We start from the raw sequence: 11,867 nt of genomic DNA on the forward strand, positions 1-11,867 counted from the left end.
GAGGATCCTATCAACACAGGTTGTGGAGTTTCCATCCTTGGGGCTGGCTACAACGGGTCAACACAGCACTGAGCAACCTGCTCTATTTGCTCCTGCTCTGAGCAGTGGAGTTGGACCAGATCTCCAGAGGTCCTTGCCAACCTCTGTAATTCTGTGAACTTTAAAAGGAAGTGAGTTTTAAAGCCACAGAAATGGCTGTGCCATTTTTCATTTCCTTACAGCTGAACCTACCTCTACCAGTACAGTACTGAACAACAAACATACCTGAGAGTACTGTGAGATGAGGTCATAATAAAAACCATACCAGTGTAACACAAAACATTTGTGAAGATTTTAATTGGGACATTTCCTGGAAAACTCAAATGAAGAAAACACGGAGCATTAACTCCATTGTAATTAATTCAACATTTTGAAAAGACAGAAGTTTCAGGAAAGGAAAACATTAGAGAAAAAAAAGTTATGACCATAACCTATAGCACAATTAAACCAACACAAATCAGGAGTTGACATGATGCACGAATAATCTTTGCAGTTAACAGACAGACATCCTAAAGACAGACTTTTAAATTGAATTGATTTTGGCACTGGTGAAAAGGGATGGCTTTCTTGCTCTCTCAAATACATCTACTGTAATGCAAACACACAACATTTTAACAGTCTAGGTTTTTTCCATAGGGCTTCATAAACTCTGTTTAACTTTGCCACACTATTAAGCAGACACTGAAGAGTGTCTTCTCCCCCATCTACTTTCCCACTTTGGAGAAAAGAGACTACACCATTTACTTTTCTTGCAAGAAGGAATAAAAGAAACTCTTAGTATCTTCTAAGGCAACAGAAAAGGACAGAAGGCTACAGTTAGTCCAATCCTTCAGATCTGCTAAAAACATCTCTTCATGCCACAGTTTTTCCTATGAACCAAATTGGATGTAAATCTCAAAATTGTACACCCATCTGTAAATTCTGCCTCCTGCATACCTGAACTTTAGTGCAAATTACCTTCTAACAGAGTGCTGAAAGACAGGATTTCATTTTTTCTGACTTGCTGTAACAAAGTTTTATTATAAGCTTACAGTGACCTTTACACACACTCAATTCCTGTAACTTGTATGGGGGTATTCACCTTTTCCTAATACCACTCCATTTTGACACATGGCATGATCCAAGATCCAATCAAGTCTGCATTAAGTTAGCTACATAATATGTAAATACATATGAATTTGCATTTTGCTGAAGACTGACAATAGATTCTCTTCTCCAGGAGACAAAACAAACAGCCTCTGTTCTCAGTAGTTAACAAAAAATGAGTCAGTTGTGTGTAAAATTTAACTATCAATATTGTTTAAGCCCTCAGATCTGTAATTCTGAATTACATAAACATCTAAAATCACAATATATTTTAAGAATCTAAAGCATTTCTTACAAAACTATTTCAAATAAAAAATAAATATCTCTTGCTCTGAGTTCATTCAAAATGCTGAACTTAAATATCACTCATTCCTTTTCCAGTGTTCAAAGCACAAGCATACATTTACTCTAAAACTACATATATGTACTTGTTACTCGGTTTAATTGCCGGGCCAGTGTTAAACCATGACAGATTTATTGGCACCTTTACCTAGAGACAGGTATCTTCAAGTAAGAAAAACTATTTTACTTATGCTTAAAATATAGACTTATGATTTCAGACATGATTTTAATACTAAAATTCTGGTATATGTAATTACTATTACAGAATGTCTTAAAGACATCCCTTGATATGTATTAATGTAAGTAACACTGACCAGTCCAGTAAAATTGTACCAAACTGGCTTTAATTTTAAACCTGTTCAGTGCTAACAGTCAAGAGCTGGGACCTGATGGTCAACTGACCTTTAGAATATACAGATCAAATAAAATATGCTTATTATTTTTATTACTCTCAGGCAGTGAGTTCTCCAAAGTCCTCCGATAAACAAACCCACATGTTACGTTACTGGTTCTATTTTGTCAGTCTCTTCCTTTTTTGGACCCTCCTCTTTGTTTTTGCCCTGCTGCATTGTATACACCGATGGGCCCATCCTTAGGATCTTCCCACTGCCCAAGCACTCATCGCCCTTGTAGAACACAGCAAACTGGAAGAGAAACAAAGAGTCTTCTCAGCAACTTCAAGTGGCACAGTGAGCAACTGCAGGCTGTGAGACACCTGCTGGAGAGTGAGTGTATTCATTTATATTTGTTCTGACCAAAAAAATCCTGAAAAAATCATAAAAACAATCAATACAGGAAAAGAACCCATGTAGGATCTGTTGGTTCTCGTGAGTGTAAACATCAGCCTGTTAGGGGAAATTCCCCTGTGAGCTCTGTCTTCACAGCTTAGATCACTTCTCTTAAGGGCATTTCTCCCTTACAAACAGCTCTCACACAATTTCTGTATTGATGTGTTCCACAGGCCCCAAAGTTTTGGGGAGAAAGATGGAGAGTAACATGTGATGGAGAGAGCATGCAGAGAATGTTTGAGAACCACTGCTTTCCAAGGAGCTGGGAGTACCTGTCTATTACCAGTGTCAAAACGCACCACTACACTGCACCCCTTCTCAGTTCTGTTCTGGGACAATGAAATTGACTGGAAGCAGATCCTCACTAAACAAATTTTAACCTAAAACCATATTACACAGCTGATTACCACACCAATGCCTTCAAAAATCTATTTTTTTTAAGACAAGACCAGATTCCACTTCTGTATAAGCAACTGATTACCAAAAATGTTTTCATGGACTTCTAAAACTTGTAAGGCACTTTCCCAGACTATAGGGAGAACAAACCATTTAAAACTAGAAACAATCTCCTTCAAAACAGTTGATAAATAATCAAAACAGAGCTAATTGCTCTCACCTGCAAATAAATTAACTATTTTGTTCCAGATAGTAAAAACACTACTCTGTTCTTCTAGCCAGGTAGGAGAAAAGACAAAAAAGGAATGACAATGACTTCTAATAACTTACCTGCCCAGGTGTGATGGCTCTTGCTGGCTTCACTAGTGTCACCCACACACTTCCATCTTGGTTTAGAGTCAGTACACAAGGAACTAGAGCAGAAAATGGCCAAACACCTACCAGTGAATCCTTATGTTCACATTAAAAAAGAAAAACCTTAATCACTAGGCTAAACAGATGTAAGTCAAGATACTACTGCAGAGAATTCTACAGAAACAGAAAGGCAAGCCAAAACATTTCAACTATTGCTGCAAAACTACACTGAACACACTACCACAGCTTCACAAACTGAGTGAAACAAAAGGAAAACAAGGTTTGATTACCTAGTGCCATCTGGTGCCGGAACCTGAAATGACATTCCATCATCTTCTCTCGAACGAGCTCAGCAGGAGGTTCCTCTGCTATCCAGTGCACTCGGTTTGTCCGCACTAAGTCTCTGTACAGAGCAGGGTGATCTGTTGAGGGTGCCTTAAAACACAGTATTTATTTAATGCTGATGTTTTTGCCAGAGAACATGTAACTTGTAGAGCATGAAATATGGAAATATTATACAAATTGAGGCAAACTGAGCAAGAAAGCAAGCAAGTAAAAGCAAGCATTTACTAGCACTTAATCAGCTTCCAGGTGCAAGTCTTCAATGCAAAACCAGGCTAAAGCAAGCTGAATTATTTGTCAGCCTCCTGCATCAAGTCATGTCACTTGTATTCTTCTTCCACCAATCATAATTCTGCCTTCTTCAAGCTGAGTTCAGATACCTAAGGCCTCCATTACTCTACCTCAACAAGATGCTACCTCCCTCTTCTACAATTTCTCAACTGAGCACCACCCCAAGAAAGGCACTGCACAACACACAACCTTACTGCAAGGCATAAGAAAAAAACCCCAAACTTCTTAGTGGTTTGATGATAATTAATCATTAATCATTTGATTATGATTTTTTTCCTCCACACACATCAGTAAGTAGCAGAACACCTCATTATAATCACATCAGTATCAAATAAGAATAACAGCTTCTTGTTTAAGCAATGTTAACAGTGCTACCAAGCTGCACAACTCCCAATCATCTGAGCAGTCATTAACACACCAATTACTTGCAGTATTATATACATTCTGCCTCAGTTTTAAAAATTATAGAACTGCATTATTAGCTACAACTTCTTTTACTAGAAAGTAGCAGTACATAGGAAACCAGGAATACTGTGTCATAGTAACTGCAAAAAACCTCTCATGTTTCAGAGTAGAAAATGAGAATTCAGTACATTGGCTGAACTCTTTTCAGTATTTGCTGTTTGTTTGGAAAAGCTTATGCCAAAATCTTCTGCAATTTTCCAAGCCAGTTTGGGCAAGATGTTTCAAACCTGCTGATGCTGCACCACTTACTTCTTGTTTCCCCCAAGAGGAAAGCCAAGAATTCTGCCCAGGTTAGAATCCCATTCCATGCAGCACAAGTCAAAAAATGCTTGCATTAGCCATTTGCACTGCCAGTGTTAATTAACTCACCACAAAGACATCTCCAGTGCTGACATCTTTGTCTACAACAAACCAAGCATCCTTCAGGCCTGCCAGTCTAGCCCTTTGCCCTATTGTGTAGAGGAACCAACCTAAAGAAACACAAGAATTTAATGCTGCTAACAACTTCTACTTTCTGAAAAATATGCTAAAGTCATTTCCCATAAATTTTAAAACTAAACAAAGAATAATGAGCCAAGCTGGCTGAGAGAAATGTGCTAATTACAAACTTAATCGACATCTACTTACAAAGTTTTCATCTGTACCTGATGCACAAAAGTTAAAACTAATCTGATTCACTTGTGGTATTCTTTATTTCAGCTTCCATTTGTGGTTTTGCTACCACTCAAGTCTTACCAGTTTCCCTTACTTTTATGTATTAGTAGAACATCTTTCATAAATTACTGTGGAGGGTTCTGGCAGCTAGAGCTGAGGAGAGGAAGGACAGACAGAAGGGAAGGGAAAGGTAAGCTGCCCGTGTTTGGTCATCTCCTATTGTGCATTGCTGAGGTGCAAGTTGTAATTTTTTTTTTTGAAACTTTAGGAACTAAAAAATCAGGAATGGAAGCACAGTAATTTTAAAAAAATTAAAAGAACAGTAGTCTCACTACTAAATTAACAATGACTTAGTATCAACAAAATAACCCTAATAATTATAATTTACTATCCTGCAACATGGAACAAACTATCAAGTCTCATTCAAGAGTCTACTATTATACGTATAATGCAAGTTTTCCAAGATTATTAGCTATCAGACTGGGAAAACCCTCTAGACTGCTTTGGAATTTCACAAAATTGTCCATCCAAATATAAGAAGTGTTGTTCCATTTATCTAAAAGTAGTTATTAAGGTGGGTTAGCCAATTACCTTTATGTGTTCCCATCACCTTCTTATCTTCAATGGAAACAAAGTGACCTGGCTGAGGTTCTAAATACTACCAAATAAGAAGAGATTGTTTAAGTCACAAGATGGCCCAAAAAAACCCTCACAGTGTATTCCAGGTTCTGTCACTACATTCTCTTGCAATTGGAAAATAACTTTTCAAGAAGTAAAATCTTAGCCCAAGCAGCTGCCTCTCTCCTGATGCTGCTCTAGAGAGTAGAGTAGATGGTGCAGTCTCTACTGCTGCAGCCCCTATCCCAGTTATGCCAGGGAACAGCAAAACTCAGCCACTTGCTCCTCCCACATCCCAACTGCTTGTCAGAGCCTGGCAGGCACAGGAGTGCAAGTCCACACACTCCTTTTGCTACAGAAAGTGTCTGACTTTACTGGTGGAGGGGCAAGATATTCCCTACAGGGCACTGGCATTAGCTTCTGGGTAGGCTGGGGATGGAAAAGGGGGATGGGACATTGCTACTTAAGAGTAGGCCACAAGCTGCTGGAGATTTTTCAGTAGACAGTGTAATAAATTACTATTGAGAACCAGAATGGAATGTAAAGATTGCCTGACATTTAATGCTGCTTACCTCAAGAAGGAAGTTTTCAAAGTTTCTTTCACCAATGAAACAGACTCCCATGCTCTGAAAAGGAAATGTGGTATTGAAGCCATATAACAGAGAAAAACATTTGAAATTATGTCTGTCAATAATCTGTCCAAGATTTTCCCCCCTCTCTGTATCCCCAATTAAGTTATGCATTATGTAAAATAAACAAAACCACAACCTCTGCTCCAACATAGGTAAATTAGTTCTTGTATCAGTGAGAGCCATAAAGACGGAAGAGAAATAACAGGAAATAAACCACAGGTTCAATAAATAAATACACTAACCTTGGTGACTATATTATATGTATACTAAAACCAGAAGTCTTTCAGATTAAAGTACAGAAGTAACACAAACTATACAGTAATGGTACACCTCTTGAAAAAAACTTTCAGGAAAAAACAGGCTTTCCTTTTCTTTTCAGTTACTGCCTACAGTCTTCAACCACCCATTTACAGTGGACAAACATAGGCATTAAAAGTGTTTGTAACAGCACCAGCAACACAATTGCTGCCTGCACTACATCTTTTTAGGATCAATTCAAGAAGTGTTAAGTTCTCAAGGAAACAAAAAAGGGTTTTTAAGAGAGTAACTGAGGAAAAACAATATGATTCAATTTCTATAAAGGCAGATTGAAAAATATTGAAGTAATAGTGAGGAAGCTTTTAAAAGCTGCAGAAAATAAAGAAAAAGGCTTCTCACCCACTGAGACAGAGAATGCTTCTATTTAGGCTCACAGCATCCTAACACATTCACCTTCACCTTGGTTCTTCTGAGACACAACAGTAGACAAATTATCTGTGAACTAAATACACAACTAACCACAAACTCATAGAAGTATTTTTAAGCAAGGGGACAGCCATGAAACTGCTTCCCAACCAATCCTATTATGGTGCTCAGACACAGATGAGCTGTCAAAGATTGAAGTTCAGAAAGTTCAGAAAGTCTGTTTTAGAGAAAAATACAGACAAAAGAGCTTAAGTGTTACCATGCCTCTTTTTTCTTTAGCACATGATGAAGGCCATGTTCCACTGCTATCTTCTTTACAAAACTTTTTGTTAAATCTCCTAATGGGAAAATTGTTTTCCTCAAGGCATCCTGAGAAATCTGACTTAGGAAGAATGTCTGGTCCTTAAAGAGGTCAGCCCCTTGAAGGAGTTTCACAGCTGCAAAGAGCAGAACACAAAGCATTTCAACATAACCCCTTTATTAGTTCAATTTCCCTTAGTATTTTGTTTGACAATCAACGTTTTAGTTTCATTATTTCTTAACACATGGTAGAGATGATATTATTCAGGTTTTTCAGAGTCTCATTGACAATGTTTAGGTATTTTCTCACCAGTATTAAGATCTAGAAAGATTAAAGATTCTGGTTTTGTACAGGGCAGGATCTTAGAAATCTTATGCTGCCTCATCTATTACAATATTGCCTGTGTCACTGGAAAGAACATCAATATGAAAAAAGAGAAAAGAAAGAAAGAAGATTCAAATATCATAGAATATACTTGTCTTCAAAAAGACACTCAGCTTTTCCCCGAAATAACACTGCTACAAATCAATTATTTGGATGATCAACAGTTATTTCCTATGTTCAGCTAAGAGGGTTTGACTTTTTTCTTTACAAAGATGAAGTCTCCAGATTAATTAAATGAATTAAAATTAATAATGAATTAAAATTAATTAAAACTGATACAGTTTTTCAGTCATATTCTGTCCACTCTCTTCAAGAGCTCTGCTGTTGTATAAACTCCTTTTAAGTGTTCCTTCACTCAAGGAAATATTAAACTACAAGATGACAGTTCAGTCACAACTAATAATACAAAATCTCAGTGACAGGGCAGGAAGCCTGTTTAAAACACCACAAAATGCTGTAACTGTGAATCACAGTCATCATGGGGTCATTTCAACTTTCTGGAAATAAAATTAAAACAAAGAAAGTAACCCCTTTTAAGTCCAGAACAAACAAATGAAAGCAAGGAAGCTGAAACACAAACCCATCACCATGGCAGCTTTGCACTGTTGTAGTTTTCATCTTTCTTCCCCTTTGGGCACAGCAAGCTTCACATTACACATCAGAGCCTCACCTGAAGTTACTTTACTGCATTATGCCCCACGGCAGAGCTGCTTGGGAAATCTCTATATTGCCACCCAAACTGTGGCAATGCACAGGCACACCCTGACAGCATCCATCAAGCTGGTGCTGGTATCAGTAACACAAAAACCACTGTGGTGCCAAGATCATACTCTGATTCTGCAGAGCCACAGGCAGACTATTAAGGTGAAGAGAAAAACCTGCACTGCTGCTACCAGTACCTTTGCTGCTCTGAGAATCATTGCCTGAAAAACATCTGCACAGAACTTACATCTGCCTGGGAAAACCAGGCTGTTACAGGAGAACAGAGAAATAGGGAAAATAGTTGAATTACTGAATGGGAACCCAATTTTTTTCCCAGTAAAATAATTCACAGTCCTATTACTGTATAAAATGTTACTAAGGTTAAGGTTTCAAAGCCCTAATTCTAAAATTCTACTTAAGCAAACCCTCGTCATGAGTTCTATCTATACTGAATAGCCAAAGAACACATTCTCCAAAATAGAAGAAATACTACAAATGAAAATTTTATCTAAGTCATGGAAATACTTGATAAAAATTTCTTTAAATACTTCTGGAGGGTATAGAAGAGAGCCCTGTCTCCTTAATCCACATTACAGCTCCTCCAAAATGTTGATGACTACTGAAATGCTTAATCTTACCTTTGCACCTAAATTAGAAACCTTAAAACAGGAAATTTAACACTTCACTAGTCAGGATAATTTTCAGTAATGTAACTACTCTCTTTTGTGCAATCAACCTTCTATAAAGGCTGAAGTTTAAATCACTGTGTGGAAGGTAACAAACTTCCTGATTCTGTGATGCCAAATATAGTTTAAATTTCTCTTTCATTACCAGAATGAAATATGAAGAAACTACTTACTATTTCTAACTTCAAAACGGTTTCTGAAAAGTCTTTGTGGTCTTCTAATATATTTCTGTTGAAACACTTCCTCATCCTCTAGTGAGGTCCTAGCATAATGCCCAGTAGCAATTGCATCTGCTCCTACAAAAAAGCAACAAAAAAAATTACAAACATCCAGTAAGAAAAGTGGAAAGCAGTGAAGGAAGAAAACCTACAGAGAAGGTGATAAATAATCTAAACTTAAAATTAAATAACATAAACTATTCATCAGCATGTCAGCACTTGTCCTTTTGTACTTGAAAGACCACCTAGGACTACAAAATTTAATGGTCAGGTCAATGCAAGTTGTTGAATGAAATCTGTTCCTACACATGAGAAACCTGATCTGGTGGAAAATGTCCCTGCCCATGACAGGGGGGTTGGACTAAATGACCTTTACAAGTCCTTCCTGAACCATTCTATGAATCTCTATGTAACAGCAAACTTAAAACCAACTACTTTGCAAATTTTGAAACATTGTCACAGAGATATGTCAATTAGGCACACAAATGAATTCATGTTCTTCCTCACCTTCTCAAGAGTTTGTATCTTTTAAGCATTTCCATGGCACACATTCTGTACTGACACACTTGAGAATGTCTTACCAAGGTTATCCATAGCATAATGGAGAAAGCAGTTGAATTTGATGTGCTTGTTACACACAATATCAGGATTAGGAGTCCTCCCCAATTCATACTCTTTTAAGAGGTCACTGTAAAATGAAGATTGAAATGTTCACAAATAAATATCAACAATATTAACACTGCCTGATACTACCTGAGACTGAATGATCCATTTAATCATGAGAACTTGGGAGCCAGTCATATTAAGCATTTTATATAAGAAATAAAATAACCATGAGATTTTAAAATGTAAAAAACAATGCTTGGAAGATTTTTTGCAAAGAGCACTGAGGACATGGTCAAATGGTCACTCACAATCTTGTAACTGTGTTTCACTACTTTAATACTCCCTCAGGGGAGACATGGCTGCCCACTGTGCACATCTCCTAGGAAATACTCTCAGAATTAAAGTTTATTTTTTCCAAGTGGCAGTGTGACAAAGTACACACCAGGAGTTACTGTGCCTCAGATGAATGGACAACAACTTAATTTGCAGTAATGAAACCATAAGCAGTCATGGGGCTTAATTTTTTAGAGATTTTCTCCCATCTTTTTTTTTTTTTTTCTTCAAGAAATCTGAGGAGTCTCTCAAATACAGTTTTACTGTAGCTTTACACTGCCATGCAAGTAAAGTGCTCAGCAGACCTTGCTTTGAAACACTGAACTGATAATTAATGAAATTAAACCAGGACACAGGGATGCAATGGGACACCAAAAGGCCTGATCACCACATTGCTTTGCCTGCCCTCAGTCATCACTCAAGTCAAGAGGAGCTGAGGGCACAGACCAGGTTTGAAGGAACACAGCAGCTCCAGCACTTGGTATTACTTTTCACCATCTGAAACAGAATCAATTGCTTCTTTCTGACTGTGTTATACGGTCAGGTCAATGCAAGCTGTTGAATTAAATCTGTTCCTACACATGAGCAACCTGACCTGGTGGAAGATGTCCCTGTCCATGACAGGGGGGCTGGACTAAATGACCCTTAGCAGTCCTAACCCTAGAACCCTAACCATAATCCTAATCCCATTAAATACTTTTTTTTCAAGTTAAATAAGGCTGGGCCATTATGTGTGAAGATGAAATGAGCCCCAACAAAGCAATCAATATATACTCATAATACTTAGGGAGAAATCTATTAACTCAAAAAATAACAGACATTAAAACTAACATATATATTCTGATCTTAAGTATGATTTAGAGAAAAAATAATTCCTCTGATATTTAACAGGCTTTCATACCCTCTCTTAGCACTAATAGTACAGCAGTGAGCTGCCATGGCCCATTATCTGTCTATGCTTGTCACAGTAACATGGCACTACACTAATACACTGAAAAAACGTCTCTTGTAAACGTGTTTGTACCTGAACACTTCATTCCAGTATTCTTTTACGTAGGAAACTTGGTGAAAAGGAATATCAAGCTTCTGGCAAACCCGGTAAGCATCTTCACAATCTCTGTCAATGGAACAAGCTCCTTGTTCATCCAGAGGGTCCCAGTTCTTCATAAAGACGCCTGTCACCTGGTAGCCTATGGAACGAAGAATGACTGATACAGCGCGATTCTTACAGCCCAGACCCAAAACCTGTGGTTTTCATGACGTGCTCGAGTAACCGCTTCCCTGTACTCGGCAAACGCCCTGCCAGGCTTCCCAGGAGTATTTTTTCCCCATAACTGGCACAAACCCGAGCTCCCCCGGCACGCCAAGGCAAGGATGGACACTCCGTAACTCCCGGCTCCTCTCCTCCCTTCACGATCCCGCTCAGCACCCTCCGTGAGGCGGGGCCGCTCCACCCGCCGGAGGAGAAGGGGCGGTGTCAGCCGGGCCGGGCCGGGAGCGGCCGGGAGTTGAGGGGCGGCTCCCGCAGCGCGGGCAGAGGGCGGTGGCGGCCCCGCCGCCCTCACCCACCTCGGCGGCGCAGCAGCAGAGCGGCCACGGCGCTGTCCACCCCGCCGGAGACGGCGCAGGCCACGCGGCGCCCCGCCGCCTGCATCGCCCCCGCTTCCCGCCGACCGGACCGCCCTTCCGGTGGCTCCGGCGGTCCGGGCCCCACGGCGCTCGGGGGGAAACGCGGCTCCGCCCCTGAGTTCCGGCGCTGAGCTGGGGCAGGGGACAGTTCCGTAGCCGCCGGCTCATAAAGGCGCGGGGCGGGGGAGCCTCTCGGTGCTTTTCCCCCTTCACTGCCGGCCCGCACCGCTCCTACCCCCAGGAACGCGGGGCCCGGGCCCGGGGCTGCAGGGCAGACACCTGGAAAGCCAGCGGAAAGGTGGGAGCATCGGGAGAGC

At 39.7% G+C, this 11,867-nt stretch overlaps 1 protein-coding gene across 1 annotated transcript; it reads right to left on the reverse strand.

Annotated features, from left to right (window-relative positions):
- Nucleotides 1-309: 309 nt before the first annotated feature.
- TRMU (tRNA mitochondrial 2-thiouridylase) lies at nucleotides 310-11,635 on the reverse strand. The gene is made up of 12 exons (XM_071733856.1): nucleotides 11,491-11,635; nucleotides 10,946-11,111; nucleotides 9,564-9,670; nucleotides 8,938-9,060; nucleotides 6,956-7,128; nucleotides 5,948-6,001; nucleotides 5,349-5,415; nucleotides 4,473-4,573; nucleotides 3,296-3,440; nucleotides 2,982-3,064; nucleotides 1,610-2,111; nucleotides 310-1,552 (listed from the first exon to the last, which is right to left on the reverse strand). The coding sequence occupies exons 1-11, from the start codon at nucleotides 11,573-11,575 to the stop codon at nucleotides 1,965-1,967; spliced, it is 1,251 nt and encodes a 416-aa protein (XP_071589957.1). The 5' UTR covers nucleotides 11,576-11,635; the 3' UTR covers nucleotides 310-1,552; nucleotides 1,610-1,964.
- Between the last annotated feature and the right edge of the window lie 232 nt (nucleotides 11,636-11,867).

The sequence above is a fragment of the Heliangelus exortis genome, chromosome 1, assembly GCF_036169615.1.
Source record: "Heliangelus exortis chromosome 1, bHelExo1.hap1, whole genome shotgun sequence".
Classification (NCBI taxonomy): Eukaryota; Metazoa; Chordata; class Aves; order Apodiformes; family Trochilidae; genus Heliangelus; species Heliangelus exortis.

Bases quoted from the DNA above. Each gene is read 5' to 3' on its own strand.
- TRMU (XM_071733856.1), bottom strand. From the start codon at position 11,575: ATGCAGGCGGCGGGGCGCCGCGTGGCCTGCGCCGTCTCCGGCGGGGTG. The intron at 9,061-9,563 runs GTAAGACATTCT...GCTTTTTTGTAG, and splicing joins TTATGCTATGGATAACCTTG to GAGCAGATGCAATTGCTACT. The intron at 7,129-8,937 runs GTAAGTAGTTTC...TGCTCTTTGCAG, and splicing joins CCGTTTTGAAGTTAGAAATA to CTGTGAAACTCCTTCAAGGG.